The sequence below is a fragment of the Theropithecus gelada genome, chromosome 4 (assembly GCF_003255815.1).
Source record: "Theropithecus gelada isolate Dixy chromosome 4, Tgel_1.0, whole genome shotgun sequence".
NCBI lineage: Eukaryota > Metazoa > Chordata > Mammalia > Primates > Cercopithecidae > Theropithecus > Theropithecus gelada.
This window is the reverse complement of record NC_037671.1, coordinates 151,872,466-151,895,110: the sequence shown is the minus strand read 5'-3', so window position 1 is coordinate 151,895,110 and position 22,645 is coordinate 151,872,466. Positions and strand designations below refer to the sequence as shown.

The following is a 22,645-nucleotide window of genomic DNA, read 5'->3' as shown; positions in this document are numbered from 1 at the left end:
AAATATAAAATATTAATGGTATCTGCTTTAATTTTATTTCCATATATATTTATTATATACACACTGCCTATAGGTTCTGTTTAAATAATAATCTGTTAAATAATCTCAAGAAAAAAAATCAGACTTTTCTGGGCAGGTGATTTAAAGCTGAAAACAACCAATTAAAACTACCACTTTTTAAGTGACCTTTGGTCACAAATGTCAAAATGTTTCCACACCCTTTCCACACTCAAACAAGAGACAAATTGTTTCTGATAAACTCTAGTATTTATTAAATTATAAATTTTGTAATCAAAAAGAAAAATGCTGACCAGAAAAACCTCAAACTATAAGACTAGACAGCAAAGCCTATGGGAACGCCATGAAGTGTGTTACAAACATTCTGAAACATAAGTTACTGGCTGTTTTCATTTCCATATCAATAACTTTACTATAAAATAGTAGTTATTCATCTATTTTGAAATCCCAAATTCACATCTATTCTTACATTAAATTATGCTTCCTGCTCATAATATCAAACATCTCACAGGTGCCAAATTTTAGTAATGGTCTTATGCCAATCCATGCAGAAAAATAAGACACAATGCAGGAGTCAGATGAGGACCATTAATGCACAGATAATACAAACACACTGGCCAAAAGAACTACAGAAGTTTTTAAAAACTATAAAGTAAACAGACCTCGAGAAAACTGGGTTATTACTAAACAGCTCTCAACTATTAACACCCAAGTTCCTTACATTAAATAAATTTCTCAACAGAGACATGTTAGACATTTTGATTACGGGTCTATCCTTCCCATACCCCTTCCCACCCCAACTCCCAAAATGCACTACTAGGGATGAGTATAATGTTATGCGGGCAGAAATTTACAGGTAACCTTTTCAACCTTGAGCATGGAGCTGAAGACATTTTTATTTAAACTTCAGTTACTGTGCACTGTCCATCAGGCCTTCTAGATCTGACACTGACACTCACTGTTCCACCCCCTGCTACTGATCGATCAGTTCCCGATTGATCTGATCGATCGGATACTGTCTGGTTTGCATTAGAAACCAAAAGTCTCTGTTGGGTCAAGGAGTGCTGTGCAACAACTGCAGATGATACATTCTCACTATCACTACTGGCATCTGATTCAGTTTCTTCAATGGAGGTGTCTGGTGCTGGCACCCTGCCTGAAGATGGTGATTCATGATCTTCTTCTCCTTCTCCCCTATGACTCCTTTCAGCTATGCTGTCTCCACTGAGTTGTAAATGAGCAAAAGAGTCTTCCAGAGAAGTGCTTGCATCAGGGGATGGTGTTGCAGGGCTTGTTAACTGACCATCTACTGACGTTAGGGGCCTTACAGAAGACACTAGGGGCTGAACAGAAGCTCCACTCTGTGCTGATACACTGTCCGCTCCGTCAGCAGAGCTCTCTCTTGCTAGGTTTACGGTATTAGCATCACAGTCTAGCCTAAGTCCAGCTACTCCCTTCTTTGGTATATCTATTATATCTCGCTTAATCTTCCTGCGACGTCCATGTTCATTTCTCCTATATTGAACCATGTTTTCAAGATCAGCGACATACAGAAAGCCAGCAATTAACATTTCAGTGTTCTTTTTACCTTTGGAAAAAGCATCTTCCAGCTCTCTACTAGTGCGCTCATCATACTGCCACCACCCATTTCTTCCTTCATAATACCATGCATATTCACCATTTCCTCTACTTGCTGCCTTGAGTTCTTCTGGTGACAACAAGGTTGGCTTGTCAAGGAAATCCTCGGGAATTTCTTGTCGACAAAGAGCACACCGCTTTCCAAGCCATGAAGCTCCTTTTACACATAGATAGCAGAAAACGTGCTTACAGGGCAGACTGACTGGATGAACACATGTTTGCAGACAAATGGCACATTCAGGGACGGTTAAAGAAGGTGCAGTATTAGAACAGGACTCGTTCGCTTTCCTGTTTGTAGGAAGCATGTTTATTGAATGATCAATTTCACCACAGCCAGCCATCCTAAGAAAAAATACATAAAATATTAAAGTCATGTTTTAATTCTTGCAATATCTTAATTCAACAATTATGAAAATACTAACCACCTATTATGTGCATTATATGCAAGCCACATTCTAGACAATGGGGATATGAAGATGAAAGTAGAAGAAAAACTCTCCAACCAATGAAAACGTTTTATAAGCATTTACTTGTACATACTTTGGGAATGTATAAAAATTCCATCAGTGCACTTACAGATCGGCCCTGGAGAAACACACTGAAGAACTATATAATGAAAAGCTGCATCCAGTGGAGGGAAAAAGGATCATGGCAGCTATTATACAGTGAAATGAACGCTAGACAAGAAATCTAAAAATCTGAGTTTTAGAGTTCTTTATTAACTATGTGCTCTTAGGCATGCAGTTAAACCCTTAGTCTAAATTTCCTTACCTGCAAATCAGAGTTTACAAAGCTCAGGTAAAAATGGACAAAAAAAGTGCTTTGTAATCACTAAAGCTTCATAAAGGTAACAATCACATAAGACCAAGGGAGAAAATAACATGAATATTGAAGATGCCCTGAAGAGGAGGAAGAAAAAAGATTTGTCAAATTGGATGTATCCAGCTTAAACACTGACATAAAATTTATAATTTCTGCCTTGCTGATTCAGATAAACGTTTACCAAACACCTACCATGGTCTAGATACTAAGTACTGATGGGTCTAATGATAAATAAGACACACAAGTACTCTGTTAAATAAGGAAACAAATATGCAGATAATTACAATATGGCCTGATTCCTGCATAATCAGAATGTGTTAACATACTTACAAAAATAAGAGAGAGAGAGAGATGAGAGGATGGACATAGGTTAGAAAGTTTAGTGTTCATTCAGAGGGGCCTGGGCAGTGGAGCAGATTCCAGGCAGAGGCATGTGCAAGACACTGAGTCAAATAGTCATACAAGCAATGGAAGAGCAGGAGATGAAGGTGTAAAGATAATCAAAAGCCAAGTCATGAAAGCCTTATTGTGCCCTGCTAAGGAAACATTTAATTTTTTTTTCCCCATAGTTAAAAAAAAAAAAAAATTAAAAGGGGAGAAAATAATAGAGGGAGGAAACCACTGATAAGTAAAAAAGACTGAGAAATGAAGATGAAGATGTCAGAGATTAAAGCTTAAAATGAATGACAATCTTTGTGCCAGCTAATTCTGCCATTCTAAATGGGTCCAGTAGTTACAAAAGATATAGTCACTAAGAATGCTTACGCTCATCAAAAATTGAAAAACAATAATCCTAGGCTATCATCACAGCACATCCAATCTTAAAACAATCCTTTTTTTTTTTTTTCTTTTTACTGCCTTTTCTGTGTTCTTGGTTCCTCAATAGACAAGGCTCAAAAAGATGGCAATTTTCTAGTAAAGGAAGCAACATATTAAGTTTTTAAAAAGATGACACATATTTAGTAAAGGAAGCGACACAGTTTCAGTGGAAGAACTGATCACTAAAATGCTTAATTTCCAAATTATTTTCAACTTTTAATAACATTTCCAATCAATTCCTTTACCAAAAATTCTAGGTTATAGACATCAAGAAAGTACAAATTTTTCCTAACCTATGGAAAGTTCTAAGTCAGGGGTGTCTAATCTTTTGGTTTCCCTGGGCCACACTGGAAGAAAACGAATTGTCTTGGGCCACACATAACATGCATTAACACTAATGATAGCTGATAAGCTAAAAAAAAAAAAAAAAAAAACACACATAATGTTTTAAGAAAGCTTATGAATTTGTGTTGGGCTGCATTCAAAGCCACCCTGGGCCGCATGTTGCCCACAGGTTGGATAAGCTTGTTCTAAATAAACCCTAATAGGACGTCTTAGTATGTTAAGCACTATAAAAGCTTTCACATATTTTGAGATAAACACTTGCCTTCAAAGATCTTGTAACTTGAAACAACAATAAGTTACAAACTAAGGCATATGTTTTTTAAATAGCCAATTAACATTCCCTGCCTATTTCCTCCCCTAAAAGAATTGGCTGTGCACACATTTTGTTAGGTTTTCAGAAACTTTCATCCCTTTCAATTTAGGTCAAAAAAGTAAGTTTCCATAAAATTCCTGAAATTCTTTTTGTTCCAAGTTCCATATTTATTTAAAGCTCCAGTTAAGAAAAAGAACAGGAAAGCAATCCATTTACAAGTAATAATTTAATAGAGTCTACTCATAATTCTATTCATAAGACTAAATAGAAAAATGGGCTGATGATCATCATTACTTTGGAAAAACAACAGCAACATCTTTATATAAGAAGTCTATATCTTAAACCATCTAAGTACCTTATGAGCAAAGGACAGGCTCATAAATTTAAAACATAAATAAAAATAAAGTCTGGTAAAATGTAAACAAGATACCCAACATGTCACATGGACCAATGCCATGCTTTTAAATACATAATTCCAAACCTACTGTATTTGTTTTAAGTAAAACTGGTCCAAGAAGTCAGTTTTCCATCACATACAGCTCGTTTATCTACAGAAAAAAAAGTTTTCAACCTAAAAACATTATCCTCCACCCTACTTAATATGATCAATATTTTGCATGACTCTTACTCTTGCATGTATGAATAAACCAAAACACGTAATTTCAAAACTAAGCAATTACAATCATCCCAGGAGAAGGCATGAATTGTAACAACAACACAATTGGAAAGGCAAAACAATTCGGTTTGTGCAGGTATTTTGGTTCTGTCATTAGAATGAAGTAAAGTTGGACAAAGTTAATCTGAAAACAATGGACACCAGTCAGCTAAGTGGTCATTATTTCATCTGAAGCACTCTTAACTATCAATTTGCCATAGCAGTTTATAAATTCTGATTCTGTTTAGCCCATCAAGTATCCTGTTAGTCTATCACCAACAAATGGGCAGAAAAACTTAGTAATATTTCTTCTTTAATTCTGAATGAGGCACATGTAATAAGCAAGATACACATAAAATGTGTAACAAGATAGACACAAAGTAACCCCAAACTGCTAGTCTACCTGTAAGACATACTTCAAGGCTTTTTAAAAAACCATTTTAATCTACCCTACACAGGCTCTATTTTGCATACTTTCAATGATCTTAAAATAGGTAGGAGACTAAATGTATGCAGATGATCATACCAATATGTAAATAAGAAATGCTTTTCCCCTCCCTTTGTGTAAAGCAAGTATTAATGCTAATCAAAAGAGGTATTCCCTATCTCATAAATGTCTCATAAAATTCTAATTTTGAATCATTTTGAAAAAGGGAATTTATTTCCAGTTTACTAAACTAAAAATTTAACACATAGAAATTTGGAGTGTAGTCCAATTCTATTAATAAGTATAATACATCACTTATTTTCAAAGACGTTTTCACTGAATTCTTCATGTGATATTCCAACTTTTAAGTATAAATCCCCTTCTTCCAATAGATAAACCATGTGAAATATTTCTGTAAGACTATTAAGAGTTTATTAATACTAAGTCGTCTTCTTAAGAAGACAAAATATAGAGGGGTATGGGCAGAGTTAGTGGAAATCTCCAAGAACTCAGATTTCCTTGAAACTTCTTGGATAATTAGTCAAATGGAAGGCAAAATTATTATAAGCAAAAAAGGTCTTTAGTATATGTAGTATTCAAGAAATTTTTAGCCAGCAATAAAAACTCCAAATATTAAAAATCAGATTTTTAAAGTCTGAATTCAGAATCCAATTACAGACACAAAAAAGGGAACAATCCTACACATAATTTCAAGGGGCTCAAGGATTTCTATGAAGCTGGTCCACATATGAACCACTAATGAGACAAGAGGAGTTCACTGAAAGGTTTTACATCAGGTACTAACAGCCAGTTTAGTAGCTTCCAGACCATTTGAACAGCAGGTTGGAGGAAAGTATGGTAATGCAGGAGGAGGTAGGTGAAAGGGAAACTAGAATATCCAGGTAGTAATGCAAGTATAAGATAATTAGAGGCAGGGTGCTGATGTAAGGTTCCAATAATATAAGAATGCTAAGGAAAAAGAAATGAAAGCATTTGGTTACTGATGGGTGGTGACACATTCACCAAAATTCAGAATTTGAGGAGAGTTCTGTCTCAGACATAATGACTTTATTAAGGTCTCCAGGTGGAGATAGATAGATGACAGCTGAATTTACTCATTTGGTACTCCAAGAATAAATCTAAGCTGAAAAAAGTCTGGTGACTCACCAACACATACATGGTCCTTGGAGCCATGAAAATGAGTAAATGCCCAAATTAAACCTGTAGAGACAGCAGTCAAAAGGGCCAGCCACAGAATCTTGAATTACTCCAATATTTGTCTGGTAAAATAGCCAGGAAGGGGTGTAAGGAACGGTCAGAGAAGAACAGGGAATAAAGATAGACCACCACCACAAAAGCCAACAAGGGAGACATTCGCAATAAAGAATAATCAAGCAAGTTATTCTAAGTGACAAAAATTTCACCATACAATTCACTTTTGTGTGGTGCAAAAGTTGTGAACCCCACACACTTAGTAGCTATTTTGATTTCCTAAACACCATCAATCCCAGTAACCTTTTACTCGGCCAAGACATCTTTCTTTCCCTATTCCCCAAAGACTATCATAAAACTCCTCCCTCCTAGTTTATCAATATACTAACACCTCTATCACTGAGAAATTAGGTAAGTCAAAAATAAATCCTGAAAATCTATCTTTACCTTTACTCTGTCTTATCATTATTCCTCCTGGCTCAATATGGGGTACTGCTACTTGTTTACAAAGCTAACCACTCAACATCTAGTTAGTACTGTCACCTAACTCCTCCAAGACTGATCAATATACTCTGTCCCTAAGTATGAAAATCAATTAACATTGATTTTATGTTAAATAAATGTAAAATCTGGTAATATAGTAAGTACTAAATAAAATGTTCATTCCCGGCACTTATTTTGAATTCTCTTTCTCCTACCCTGCCTTCCCACATATTACTGTTACCTGACTCCTCTAAAATGTGTTGATGATTAGGCAGTTGTTTCCCTCCTCATTCCCTTGGCTTGAAAAATGTTTCTTAATTTTCTTTGTTAAAATTCTACTCATTCTTTAGAGGCAAAGTGAAACTTACTCTGTTCACTCTGAACCGTTCAGATAAAATTAATCTCTCCCTCTGTTCAGTGTCAATAGCATCTTATTGTTACCTTAATATGGCATCTATTCCACTGTTTAATTACATACATGTCTCATTTACTAGATCATAGTAAGCTCCTTGATGACCAGCACCTAGACTATCTGACCTATTAAGATATTTAAAAATGTATATAGATAGATAAATGGACAGGATTAAATAAAAGATGTATTTTTAAAGACAAACGTTTATTAGTATCATTTTTCAATTATCAAATTTTCAATACTGAATAAAAATATGGTCATACTTTTAAGTAATAAATTAATTATTGTTAATAGATATCATTACATGTAACCAGTATCATACTGGAAGAGCAGATAGCAAGTTTTATGTCAAACTGGGAAAATGTGAAATAGGATCTACTAAGGTCACTCTTGGTCTAATAAGAAAAATGCTATAATTAAAAGTCAATAAAATATTCACTACATTTTTCATGAGTGACATCAAGTTGCATATGGTTTATATTACTTTAGAAAACAAATATATTCATAGTGCAAAAATGTTTCATCAGTAATAGGGTGAAGTTAAATATGGACAAATCCAAGGTAGTATGTAACACTTTAAAGCATTTCATGCAAAGATAAATGATGAAAGCACAGCTAGTAAAACTGGGGATCAGAGTGAAGTGATATGAATAAAAAGCAATGAGGTACTACATTAAAAAAATCAATTATGTAGAAATTCCTTTAATTTAGTGAAACAAGTTTTTAGTAACTAGAGTTTTTATAACCCAGTAGTTTGTCTTATTTATAAAAGCTAGTACTACTTGCCTAGCTTAGTTATTTAAGAAAATTATTATGTAAAAAGAAGGTAGAACCCAGAGGACCTGGAGATCTCTTCAGTATTTTAGCCTTCTATGAGCAAACTCCTGTGTCTTCAGTTTTTCTTAGAGATTTTTCCCTCTGAGGAGACTTGGAAATCTACATTAACGATAATTTAATGTAAATAAATTGTTAATAAAGCACCTATAAGTCAACAGAAAATGCTCATTTTATATAATTAAAACTAAATATGACAGATACTCAATTTACTGTGCTTTAAACCAATCCACTTAATTTACTACAGCACTGAAAAAAAAAATGATGCTACACTTACATTACTATTACAGATCCCACAGATGCCTGCCATAAAAATAAAGCATTTTCTTCATCAGCAGTCAGCCAGCTTGCAGTATTTTCTCTTCCACTGCTGGTTCATTCTTTATGCTGCAAAAGAAAAAAGAGTAATTAAAATCAAGAGAATCAATTAATTATTTATAATCCTTTCACAAAATTCAGTGGAAAACTTTATCTTAAAAGTGGAAAAAATTAAAGACAAGATGCATGCTTTTACCACTGCTATTCAACATGACTGTAAGTTCTAGCAGAGCAAATTAGGGAAAAGCGATAAAGGTATACAGACGGATAAGGAGGAAGTAAAAGTATATTTATTCTCTCTATATAGAAGATCGCATAGAATCCCCAAGAAAGCTAATAAACAAATTCAGCAAAGTTGCAGGTTACAAGTTTGACACACATAAAAATCAGTTGCATTTTGATACACCAGCAGACAACAATCCAAAAAAGAAATCAAGAAAGCAATTCATTCATAATAGCATCTAAGGGAATAAAATAGCCAGGAATCAACCCAGGAAGTGAAAGACTTGTACACAGAAAACTATAAAGCATTACTGAAAGAAATTAAAGAAGAGCTAAGTAAATAGACAAGTGATGTATGGATTGGAAGACTTAACATATTAAAATGACAATACTACCCGAAGTGATTTACAGACTCAACACAATTCCTATGACAATTCCACTGACCTTTTTTTGCAGAAATGGAAAAGCAATCCTCAAATTCATATGGAATTGCAAAGGACCCTAAGTAACCCAAACAATCTTGAAAAATCCAATGTCAAAACTTACTACAAAGCTAAGGCAACAAGACAGTTTGGTGCTGGCATAGGATAGATATAAATATACCAATGACATAGAATTGAGAGCACAGAAATAAACTCATATATCAATAGTCAACTGATATTTCCAAAAGGGTATCAAGTCTACTCAATGGGGGAAAGAGGAGCCTCTAACTAATGTTGGGACAACTGGATTTCCACATGCAAAATAATTAAGCTGGACCTCTACCTTACACTATATATAAAAGTTAACTCAAAATGAACCAATAACCTAAATATGAGAAATAAAACCATAAAACTCTTAGAAGAAAACACAGGGGCAAATCTTCATGGCCTTAGATTTGCAATGGATTCCTAGTTATGACATCAAAAGCATGAGAAACATAGGAAATAAATTGGGCTTTATGTAAGTTTAAAATTTTTGTGCATCAAAAGACACTGTTAAAAAAATTAAAAAACTGCAGAATGGGAGAATATTTTGGCAAATCATGTATCTGATAAACATTCAGTATCCAGAACATGTAAAGAACTACAGCTCAACAACAAAGACAAACCAATTAAAAAGTGAGCAAAAAATGAGCAAAGAACTTAAAGAAGATATACAAACGAGCAATAAACACACAAAAAGATCCTTAACATTATTAGCAATTAGGGAAATGTAAATCAAAATCACAATGATACATCTATAAGGATGCTACAACTTTTTTAAGGGGAAAATAATAGTGTTGGTAAGGATGTAGAAAAATAGGACATTTGAACACTGCTGGTAGGAAGGTAAAAGGGTGTAGCTGCTGTGAATAATAATTTGTTGCTTCCTCAAAAAGCTAAACGTAATTACCAATACAACCCAGCAATTCCACTCCCAGGGATATAGCAACAGAATTGAAAACAGGTTCTCAGATACTTGTATGCCAATGTTCACTGCAGAAATATTAGGTAAAAGGTGGACACAATTCAAGTATCTGTCAACAGATGAATGGATAAACAAAATGTGGTCTACAAATACAACAGTACATTATTCAGTAATAAAAAGAAATATGTGCTACAACATAGATGAACCTTGAAAACATACTAATAAGCCAGATACAGGAAAGATGTATGATTCTACTTATATGAAATATCAAGAATAGGCAAATTCATAGAAGCAGAAGGTATCAGAGGTTACCAGAGACTGAGGGAAGGAAAGTGAGGAGTTATTTGCCTAATGGGTACAGAGTTTCTGTTTGTAATGCTAAAAAAAAAAAAAAAAAAGTTGTGGAAAATCTATAATGGTGATGGTTGCACAACATTGTAAGTGAAATTAACTACATGGAATTGTACTCTTAAAAAATTGTACCATCTCAGTCATTAACCTTCTTTCTTCTCATTTAGTATTTCCTTCTTCACTTCACCATGTCCACTACAGGACACACATCACATTACACAGAACAATCAAGAACACATGATAACGAAAGAAATGACAGATCTCACAGTAAACACAAAATAGAAGAGACTTGAATATTCTTTTAGTTCCATGTGACTCTCATACTATGGGCATCTATCTCCCTAAGGTATCTCAAAATTCTAGTGTTTAAAGAAACATATTCTTAAGGCCGTATGTAACCTCTAAATACAAGCTGACTTATCCTACCAAATGTTTAACAGAACAAACAATTTGTTTTAAAATCAGAGAACTTTCAAAAGTAACTGACTGTGATGGTTAACACTGAGTGTTAACTTGATTGGATTGATGGATACAAAGTATTGATCCTGGGTGTGTCTGTGAGGGTGTTGCCAAAAGAGATTAACATTTGAGTCAGTGAGCTGGGAAAGGCAGACTCACCCTTAATCTGGTGGGCACAATCTAATCAGCTGCCAGTGAATATAAAGCAGGCAGAAAAACGTGAAAAAGAGAGATGGGCCTAGCCTCCCAGCCTACATCTTTCTCCCATACAGGATGCTTCCTGCTTCGAACATCTGACTCCAAGTTCTTCAGTTTTGGGACTCGGACTGGCTCTCCTTGCTCTTTGCAGACAGCCTGTTGTGGGACTTTGTGATCGTGTAAGTTAATACTTAATAAACTCATATATCTATATTCTATTAGTTCTGTCCCTCTAGAGAACCCTGCCTAATATACTGACTAAACAGGGGTTCTAAGAAACCTGGCTTTTTGTTTTACTCTGACTTTAGATGATATGGACTCCACTGTTTTGACTTTCCTCTCAACCCTTTCACCACCTTCAAGGAGCCTACAACTTCAATGGCACCAAAGAAGGCTATGTTCATTTCCTTGCTGCAGCCTACTCCAAACAGAAACTGCACATTTTCATACACTCCCTATATATAGGACAGGAGGAGACAATTTACTGCTCCAACATCATTATTTCTTTCAAGTCTCTATCACACTGACTTTAACATACCCTATAATCCCCTAAAACTGCTCTCTCACCACCTGTAAGGGATTAATGTCATCTTTTCACTACTGATCATCCTCTTCATCCTAACTGCTGACATAACTATGAGCCTATTTAAATAGCCTTGAAAATGAACCATCCAACACCTATTGCACAGGTTCTGAAACTTGTCCCAACTTCAGTGATCAGAATCACTGAAACTGCTTATTAGAAATACAGATTCTCAGCCCCTTTCCTTAGGAATTCTAGGCCAGTAGACATAGGTTTAAACCTAGGAATCTCACCCCAGGTGGTACTCATGCATTAGTCCTTCAAATGCAATCTGAGAAACACTGTCCTCAATTTTCAGTTCCTTAAATCCTAAATTCGAAGAAATTAATCTCCTCTCCGGCAACCAAATGTTATGATCACATTTGAAACTAGTTGTCACCTAAACTGCTGCCTCTCTGAAATCTTAATCCGACTCTCAGATCACAAGCTCTGGTTCTTCCAGCCTACTCATTCCCACACCTGCTCTTCAATTTCATGGGGACCTACAATCTCTTGACCATCTCATTTCCTTTCCTGCCCATTCTGGAACCCAATCTTTTTTACTTCTTACTTAACAGAACCCTTGGCTCCCTCCTATCTTTATCTCTCATATACACACATTTTACAAACCCCCATTTCTGCATAATTCTTACAATATGACATCTCAGGTTTCATGCCTTAACTACTTTTGTGTTCATGGAGAAAAAGACAAAGTCCTTTCTCTCACCACACAGCCTCCTGCTCCCCCACCCCAACCAACCACAACATAAATTCTGTCAACTTTTATTCCTAATCCCTTTGGAATCTATCCTCTCTACCCATTGCTAATGCTCTAGTTTAAACCTACATCATCTCTCACCTGAACTATTGTACAGCCTGATTATCTTGTGTCACTATCACCCTCAAATTCATTTACTAAGCCTTTGAGATTCTCTCTCTCTCTCTCTCACACACACACACACACTCACTCACTCTACAGTCTGTTTCCCAAGCTGGAATGCTGTGGCATGATCATAGCTCACTACAACCTCAAACTGCTTGGCTCAAGTGATCCTCCCATCTCAGCCTCCCAAGTAGCTAGGACTGAATGATATACTTAAAAGGCAAAATGAACCAGGTTTCTTCCATATGTGAAGCACAATATTGGCTCCTCAGCCTACACAATAAAGACAAAGCTCCTTAGGACATTAAAAGGTTTTAAAGATATAAACTGTAAATAACTAGTCTCTAGTCTTTTTTATCTTCAACAACCGCCCATAGATTAATAATCTAGTTGTATCAAATTACTCATAGTCCTGCAAACCTCCCTTTGTAGCTCTGTATTTCCTCCTGCCTGGTACAATCTATTCCCTTTTACAGCTTATGAATGCCTATTTGTTCTTTAATATATTACACAGAAATGGTTATCCCTACCATTTTCTCTGACTACCTCCAGAAAGTTAATTGTTCTCTCTATATATTTTGTATGTTTTTTTATTACTGAATTTATCACATGCACTAATTTCATTCATTTGTGAAGTCTGACTCTTCTGTGAAATCATGAACCCCCTGAAGATAGGGACCTTTTTATATCTCTAAGTAGCTAGTAAAGTGTCAATCAATTTTTGTTGAACTGATATTTTTTGGATGAATAAAAAATCAACTCCTAAAAGTAACTATTGTGAGGAATAGAATATCAAAGGATTCGATTTATTCAAATAACACTTGAGTTCTAATTGTGAACAAGGCACCCAGCTGGAATCTGTAAGATACATAAAAATATCTAAGTTTTAATCCTTTCTTTATATAACTTAAAATCTAAAGGAGTTCCTACATTTACAAATATAAAATTCAACCCATCTTTGTATCTTCTGGCAAGCAAATCATTTACCCAGCTATTGTTCATTGGCAATGAATTCTCCAAAATGGAGATAAAAATCTAAGCATAAACCAAGATGGGTTTCTGAACAGCCAAAACAGCTTCACAAAGCTCTTTCCCCAATAAAGGTTATGATTCTTCACTAGGATGACCACATACGTTAGCGCAGCATCTGTCCAGTTTGCCCTTCGTCTCCTAACAAAAGTGTTCCAGTTCAGAAAAATTATACAGACATTCTACCCTTTACCCATCACAAAGGTTTTCGGACCATCACTCAAAAGTCAATTTGCTCTTACTTTACCCTTTTGTTTTAAGAGACAGGGTCTGTTAACCAGGAAGGAGTCCTGTGATGCTCCTACTGCAGCCTCCCAAAGTGCTGGGATTACAGGTGAGGGCCACCATGCCCAGCCTTTACCCACAATTCGAACATGAAGTTTTTTGCTCAAGAAAGTCCTGCTGGGTGTTGCTGTTGGTCATTAGCACTGTCTATCCTTCGCTATCTTACAAGTCTTTTAAGATGTACCAATCCATCATTCTCAGAACCTAATTGATTGAATGTTAAAACTTCTAGTGTGGGAGATTCAATTAAAACATTTCTTCTAAAAATTTTGTTTAATCACTATTTGTACTTTAATAATTCAGACGTGTAGAAGGTACCATTTTATTCCTATGAAATACACAAAAAATATGTCCTTGTTTCTAATTCTCCTTATCTCTTGAATTCATTTACACATTATCTCTAACCAATCTAATTTATTCCTCTAGGTCTTACCCATAAATATCTTATCTCCGAAACAAAAGTTGATTCTTAAAGGAATCTAAGTTAACTGAAACAAAGCAGCTTCAAAACAAGTACAAAAAAATCCTCTAAAGACCCCATATTTGAACACCTAAATAAGCTGTAATCTTTTCTATAAAACTATTTCACATCGTTGAAATAAAGCTATAGCCACAAATATTGAAATAAAAGCTTTGCTACATATCCACTAGAACAAAGGTACTAAAAAAAAAAAAAATCTGATTAATTCAAGGAGATGCAGTTCTCTCATTCTGCTTCCCTTATTTAAAGACTAATGATTAAATTCGAGTAACTTATCAATAGCAAAATTATTTGAAAAAGCCCCTTACAAAGCACACACACACACAAACCCAGGAGCAGAGAACTATTTACTTAATTGTACTGAAATAACAGCAAAGTATCTATGAATAATGACTTTCCATCAACATGAACTTTCTCCTTCAAAAGAACATCCTTGCCCTCATCACACTCCTCTAGTCTAGTTACGTTTAGGAGTAAACAAAAGAATGTATCAGTGACCATAACTCATATTCCAGTTTCATTATATTAATGCCATTTTCAAAAAAAAACACAGCCAAAGACATATTTATTTTAGCCGATTTCTTCAATTTTTTTTTTTCTAATTCTTGCCAGAAGTAATTTCTAGGATTCTCTTAGAAATGGCTTTCTCTAATTTTCAAAATATTGATGATTTCATTTCTTCCTTCAAAGATCTTTGACGATAACTTCATACAGTTGACCTTTCAACAACACAGGTTGGAAATAAACAAAATGACTTATATACATACAGATTTTTCAATAAATATATTGGAAATTTTTTTTGAGATTTGTGACAATTTGAAAAAACTTGCAGATGAATCATGTAGTCTTGAAATATCAAAAAAAGGAAAAGAAAAAATTAGGTATATTATGAATGCATAAAACATATAGTCTATTTTATCATTTAGTACTATAAAATGTAGAGAAATTATAAGTTAAAGTGTATCAAAACTTAGCAAACACAGACACATATGGTGCCATTTGAGGTGGTACAAGAAATTTAAACAAATGTAAAGATGCAGTATGAATCATAGCCATATAAAATTATAGTACATATTGTAATAATTTCCTGTTGCTATTATGAATTTCCACTTAATATGCTGTGTGACACTAATCAGCTCTGCGTGTATTGGAGTAAAACGTAATTTCTTGTTCCTGCACATTTTTCATCATTAGTGCAATACCATAAACCTTGAATAACACCATGGGACCCATGTGAAGTGCCACTAGTGATGCTAGAAGTGATCCCAAGAAGCCAAGAAAAGTCATGCCATTACAAGAAGTTAAATTAACTTGGTATGTGCCCTAGATGGGTCTGCAGCTGCAGTTACCCATCATTTCAGACAGACACCTTGTAAACAGGTAACATAAACACAGTATCGGTAAATGCAGTACTCTAAATGTAATTTTTCTTCTATTTTAAGAATATAGTGGCCGGGCGCGGTGGCTCAAGCCTGTAATCCCAGCACTTTGGGAGGCCGAGACGGGCGGATCACGAGGTCAGGAGATCGAGACCATCCTGGCTAATATGGTGAAACCTCGTCTCTACTAAAAAAAAAAATACAAAAAACTAGCCGGGCGAGGTGGCGGGCGCCTGTAGTCCCAGCTACTCGGGAGGCTGAGGCAGGAGAATGGCGTAAACCCGGGAGGCGGAGCTTGCAGTGAGCTGAGATCCGGCCACTGCATTCCAGCCTGGGTGACAGAGCGAGACTCCGTCTCAAAAAAAAAAAAAAAAAAAAAAAAAAGAATATAGTATATAATGCATATAACATACATAACGTGTTAACTGACTTTACAGTAGGCTATTAGTAGTTAAATTTTGGGGAAGTCAAAACTTTACTCAGATTTTCAATTGTGCAAGGAGTTGGCACCCTTAAGCCCGTGTTGCTCAAGGGTCAATTGTACTGCCCTCTGATTGACTTTGAGCATTCTTTTATTTCACCTCTAATTATGCATTATCTTTCAAAAATACATTTGCGTAAAACAACATAACTAGGTCTTCTTGGCTGAGATTTAGCAGTATTATCCAAGCAACAAAAGTGACTCCAGCTAAAAGCAGACCAAAAACTTAACAGATGTAAACAGGAATCCTACAGTAACCCTGAGTGCAGAGTTCAAATAATTTTAGTCAATCTTGCACGCTTTGGTGACTTTTTCAATTTCTATATCCTCATGAATAATTTTTTCAAAGTGCAGACTAACTGGATAAACGCCAGGGAAAGAAAATGAATTAAAACTAATATAATGCTCTAGATCCTAGCTATACAAACTGGGATTCCCAACTAGCACTATCAGCCCTACCTGGGAGCTGTTCACAAACGAAAATCCTAAGTGCCACCCTAGACCTACAGAACCAGATCTCCAAGTGATTCGCATATTACAGTTAGTGAAACACTACCAAATCCATGTCACTGAATCCTCAAAACAACTGTGAAATATGACTGTACCTATTTTACAAATGAGGAAGCCTAAGCTCAGGAAGTTAAATGACTTACCTAAAGTCACAAAGCCATCAATATTGGGAGATGCGATTCAAACTCAAATATACCTTTAAACAAGTCTTTCTACAACGTATTGTCTCTCACAGAAAAGGTCAGGTATTATCTAACAGAAATATGATGCAAGCCACATATGCAGTTTCGAATTTTCTATTAGCCACATTAATAATAATAAAAAGAGGCCGAGCATGGTATCTCACATCTGTAATCCCAGCACTTTGGGGGTAGTGAGGCGGGGGATGGCTTGAGCCTAGGAGTTACAGACCAGCCTGGGCAAGATGGTGAGACCCCCATTTCTACAAAAATAATAATAGAAAGAAACAGGTAAAATTAATTTCAATAATATATTTTATTTAATCCAACGTTTCTACATTACCACTTCAATATGTTTCAATATAAATTGTTAATGTAATATTTTATGTTCTTGGGTAAGTGTATGCATAATCTTTGAAATCCAGTGTGTATTTTACACTTACAGCCCAACTTAATTCAGACTGGATACATGTCAAGTGCTCAATAGCTCCATGTGGCTAGTGGCTACTTTACTGGGCAATGCTGGTCTAGAATGTCTTGCATATTAACCTCATTACAAAACTGACAAGTCATTACAGGAATCATTTAATAGAGACAATGAATTCAATGTTAATTTACCTAGACTTTTGCCAAAGACAGATAAAAAAGAAAACTGCATATTCTGTTACAATCAAAGTTAACAGGTTTAGGTAGCCCCAATTCTGCCAAACTGACTCATCACCTACTAACTCTGAGAATTTATACAGTTGACCCTTGAACAATGTGAGGAATTAAGAGTGTCTACCCACTGCACAGTCAAAATTCCAGGAAAACTTTTGACTTTCCAAAAACTTAACTGCTAATAGCCTACTACTGGCTGGAAGCTTTACTGATAATATAAACAGTGGATCAATATATATTTTCTATGTTGTATTATATATTGTTTTCTTGCAATAAACTAAAAAAACGAAAATGTTATTAAAAAAAATCATAAGGAGGCCGGGTGCAGTGGCTCACGACTGTAATCTTACCACTTCGGGAGGCTGAGGTGGGCAGATCATGAGGTCAAGAGATCGAGACCATCCTGGCCAACATGGTGAAACCCCATCTCTACTAAAAATACAAAAATTAGCTGGGTGTGGTAGCGCACACCTATAGTCCCAGTTACTTGGGAGGCTGAGGCAGGAGAATCTCTTGAATCCGGGAGGCGGAGGTTGCAGTGAGCCGAGATCGCACCACTGCACTCCAGCCTAGTGACAGAGTGAGACTCCGTCTCAAAAAAAAAAAAAAAAAAACCATAAGGAAGAAAAATATATTTACGTTCATTACGTAGAAATGGATCATCATAAAGGTCTTCATCCTTTTCAGGATAAGGAGAAAGAGGAGGCATTGGTTTTGCTCTCTCAGGGGTGGCAGGGGCAGAAAAAAAAATTCTTGTATAAGTGGAACTGCACAGTTCAAAGCCTTGTTCAATGGTCAACTATAATTTCAACTGGGCACAAAATAGGGCATACATGTAATACTTAGAACAGCCATGTGAAGAAGTCCTCAGAAAACACCCATATTATTTGAAAACAAAGATTTTTTTAAAGTTGGAGGAGAACGGATGCTTTTATTTTAACCAATAGGGGGATGTAAAACAACAGCATAATTTTAACTGCAGGCCAGAATTAATTTGCCAAACATAAATAACTCAAACATACATAATTCCTACTGGAATGAATGACTTGTAAATTTTACACCAAACTTAATATGATGATCTATTAAGAAGGTAACATAAAAAAAAGAAAAAGTCTAAAACCAAATTAGATACTTTGCCCCTAACAATTCTGAAGGAAAAAAAAAAAGTGACAAGTAAAACTTAAAAATATACAAAGCGGTTTAGGGATTATCAATGAATTTAAATCTTGACCCATTCAAATAAGTGAAAAATAAATACAACTAAAAATGAAGTAATATTGTACCATTTATAATTTGTAACAACTCCAAATATTCATACTCCCACTTTTCAAGTCAGTCACAAGATCAAAGTCGAGTTTTTTCAGGTAATAGATTCAAGCAAGCGATTATCTTTAATCAAAGAAAAAAAAAGAGCATGTAACATCAATATAAGTACATATAAAAACAAAGACAAATATCAATTATAAATATTTGAAGACTTACTGTATTTTTCCAATTATTAACAGCTAATGTAAGATTTTTACCATTTATTCAAAATACACAAAACAGGAAATGTTCTACATGAAAGCACTTAGTGACAGAAAAAATACTTGAAATGTTCCCACTTTTAGTATACAACTCAAAAAAAAATTATATATACATAAAAGGAGTAGATAAATCTAAATGTGAGTTAGCAGACACATCTTAGTATTTTTTATGAACCAGTCCCAAATTGAGATATGTAACTAAATGCCCTAATCATCGCCTGCTAAAAATTAGCTGAGAAAAAGAATAGGTCATACTTGGAAACTTCAGACAAAACTCATTTCAACTAAATGGGGTCTGATACTTTATTTTAAAGAATCACTTCCCTTTAAGACGTTACTATGTGGCAATCTACTTACTGCCTTCACAATCTTTATACTAGTGCATTAAATCCTTTAATTTTTCTCAAAACAACAAAAAAGTGGGCTTTGCATTTTATTTCAAAACATGAGATGTAAAAGTGAACAAATACTATCTTTTAATCATATCACACACAGATGTTTCTTAGCCAGCAACTATTTCATAAATAAGGAAGCTCTTTGGAAAATTATCTGTGTGACCTTGGTCAAGTCAAAAGACCCCCAGTCTTTTGTTATCTCATCCTACTGTATAATTCTGTAATTCTAAGTTCTAAATGCTTTAATTAGCAGTCAGTTAACAACACTTTGGATTTGAATTAACCCAAAAGGTAATACGCCACAAAAACTAAACACAGTCCATAAGTAAGCACAGGTGGTTGTAGCCAAGTGTTACATAAATTGGTTTCTATATCCACAAAGATGTTGTTCCACAAATTCAGATTCCTCAGGCACAAGGCAACCAGGTAAGAGAATGGAAAAGGCTCAGTACCTTCTATTACTAACACGGGAGAAAAATACGCATTCGAATTCCCAACTGTCAGAGCTGTTAGATGTTTCCTGGTAGTATATGGTTAACATATAAAATAATACTCTTTAAACAGATCGATATTGTGAAAACAACATATTTAATATCCTTTTCTTCTTTCAACTCAAAATATCGTTTTGGATCCTTTTTTAAAAAAGTCTGTTCCTTTCCTCTGACAATTTAAGTTGGTGGAGACTGAAACAAAACACTTTGTAAGTTGACATCTCCTTTTAAAAAAAGTTAATTTTTTCTTTCTCTTGTCTAAAAGACTAGCTATTTGGAGAAAGTTTTCCTGATGATTATAATTCTACCAAGTTTTGAACAACCAGCAAAGAAAAAAAATATTTAAATGTATTTCCATTCTGCCCACATGACACACTGGCCCCTTTGAGACATAAATTCTAAATGAAAGATTGGACTGAACAACATCCTCCACTTTAAGATACACAAGGCACCAAAACAAACACATCCAAAATCTATTTTTAGAGTGGTGTTTCACTCTTCCGGTTTTCTCTTTAAAACGAGATTTACTTGACCTATTTTCATGTGTTTTTAGGGCACCCAGGCACTCTATACAAACAATATTTGCTAGTCATAAAACAGCAAAGCAAGAATCACAAATCCTGGTATTAGTGTGGGACATTTTCTCCATGTGTCCTTACATGCCATGTCTTTTAAAAGTCTAAATATAGATTCACTGACTAAAATGTCCTAAGTCTTCCAAATTCTATAATTATATACTGGATTGAATGCCATTATACGTTCACATCCCATTTGAAAAGTACACACACGGGGTGGGGGTGATGCGCCCAGTACCTGAAACGTCAATCATACAAAGAACAAAGCGTTCCCTATCTTTGGGCTTTCTTCTCACCTCAGTTCTACACTGTTTCAATATTACAAAAATATTAAACAAAATGTTCAAAACTTGAGATATAAGTGCTCACTAAAATGGCACTTGTAGAAAAGAAATTAAAACGTATACCAAAATCATTAACGATAAAAAATTCTAGTTGCCAGGATGTGTGTGTAAACTTACAGTCCTGTAGGTTTTACCTGTGGAGAGGACGGTTCCTTCTCCACACTGTTAAAAACAATTTTACATTCTTTAGAAGCCTTCGCAAAATAAATAGCGACAACAATGGAAGACCCACACTCCTCTCATGGGATGGAGGGTAGGAAGAGAACTCCCCACCCAACAAACAGAACAAAGCAACAGTCTCAGCTTTCAAGATGCACAGAGGGTTTGGAGGCTCAAGGGATACTGTGAGATCTCTTAATTGTTCCGATGCTTCAACAGCCGTCAAAACAACTAAGAATATGCAGCGCTGGGCTTCACTAGAACAAGGTGCAGGGATTGCTCTCTTCGTATTAGCCAAGACCAAGACACCGAGGAGGAGGAAAAAAAGGAGGAAGAGAGAGAAGAGAAAGCAGCAGCCAGAGACACTCCGGGAAAAGACAAAAATGCAGACTGTATGCCCTGGCTTCGATCTGACCCAAGGCCTAAACTGTCTGATCCCACACGGGAAACAGGGAGCAGGCTACTGTCGAAAAACCATCGCCGCCCCTACACCTCGAGGCCAGGAGGTCCCCGGGTAAAGGCCTGAAACCACGGCCCAAGGGGAGGAGAGGGACCCGCCTGCCACCCGAGGCAGCGACGCGGGCTCAGGCGGAAGAGGCTGCGCAGTAATGGCCGCTGCTCCGCCCCTCGCACCCGGACCGAGACCAGCTCCGGCCGTCACCTAGGGCAGGGGCTGCGGCGCCCTCGGGCAGCGCATGGGCTGTCACGGTCGTCTTGCCTGCCCCAGCAGCCAAGGCGGGGGTGGTGGAAAGGGCTGAGCTGTCCCATCCCGCCTCTGCGCGGACAGCCGGGGCCGCGCCAGCCCAAGGGCGTCCATCTACGTACCGGCCCCTGACCCCGCCGCCGCCCCTCTCAGGCCCCGAGCGCAAGGCCGACCCGGAGTACGTTGCGGCTGGAGGTGACACCGCGAGGTATGCCTCCTCTCCCCGAGTGAGGATCCTAGAGTGGCCGGCGTTCACCCTGCTCCCCCGAGAGGGCCTCGCTCCGACTCCCACCTCTCCGGCCACAGCTGCGGCCACCTCGCAGTCTTTTCTCTCTGGCCTCGGAGCCCGCAGCGGCCGGGAACGCGCGCGGCCGTCACGTGACCACTCGGCGCGTCACGGAGGCGGGGCCGCGCGGGGCGGAAGCCGTGCCGCGCACCCGCGAGCTGGCTCCGGCGTCTCCTTTTTCTGTCCCTGCATCGCTTCGCTGCCTGCCCGCACTCTCTTGCTTGTGGGGACCGGCGACTTCGCTGCTTGGATTCTTCTGGCTGCTTTAGAGTGTGCTTTGGTTGTATTAGGGCCCAGAGGCGCTGAAAGAATGCAGTTCCAGCAGAGAGAGATTTGGGGTGGAGGAAGTAAAACGTGTGTAGGCCCGGCAGGTGGTGCTGCTCAAAAATCCAGCTTTGCTATCCCGAGGAAGCCCTGGGGCGCCTAGCTGAGTTTCGGCTTGAAGATCCCTTAGCAAAAGTACTGCTTGTTCCACTTCAAGAAAAAAAAAAAAAAAAGGAGGGTCGTGGGCGGGGATGGAGGGGAGAGAGTACTTTAGGACTTTCCAATTTATTCACCTTTTTAATGGTTGAGCAATTTAATACGGGAAAAAATTGGTATTTTATTTTGAGCCCTCCCCTTTTTAAAAAAACAGAATAGTGCCTGAGAAACTGAAGAAAGAAATTAATCTGCGTGAGAATCTAAAATTAAATAGGTTATTTTGGTCGCAAGCCTGTGGTTTTAAACATCAGACCTCTAGCAGTAATTCACCATTTTAGCATGTACGTTTCCTTTTTCAGAACTGATAAAGTTTTCCTAATGT

General features: G+C 36.7%; 1 protein-coding gene across 11 annotated transcripts; it reads right to left on the bottom strand.

The window, feature by feature from the left end:
* Positions 1-31: 31 nt before the first annotated feature.
* On the bottom strand, positions 32-22,438 carry RNF146 (ring finger protein 146). 11 transcript variants are annotated; one of them, XM_025381777.1, is made up of 5 exons: positions 21,680-22,438; positions 8,256-8,365; positions 7,987-8,080; positions 2,428-2,555; positions 32-1,998 (listed from the first exon to the last, which is right to left on the bottom strand). In XM_025381777.1, exon 5 carries the CDS (start codon positions 1,995-1,997, stop codon positions 918-920), a length of 1,080 nt encoding a protein of 359 aa, XP_025237562.1. In that variant the 5' UTR covers position 1,998; positions 2,428-2,555; positions 7,987-8,080; positions 8,256-8,365; positions 21,680-22,438; the 3' UTR covers positions 32-917. The 11 variants fall into 11 exon arrangements, with proteins under 11 accessions (XP_025237562.1, XP_025237564.1, XP_025237561.1 ...); XM_025381779.1 differs by lacking the exon at positions 7,987-8,080 and adding an exon at positions 3,244-3,390 and having other exon boundaries at positions 21,850-21,937; XM_025381776.1 differs by lacking the exon at positions 7,987-8,080.
* Between the last annotated feature and the right edge of the window lie 207 nt (positions 22,439-22,645).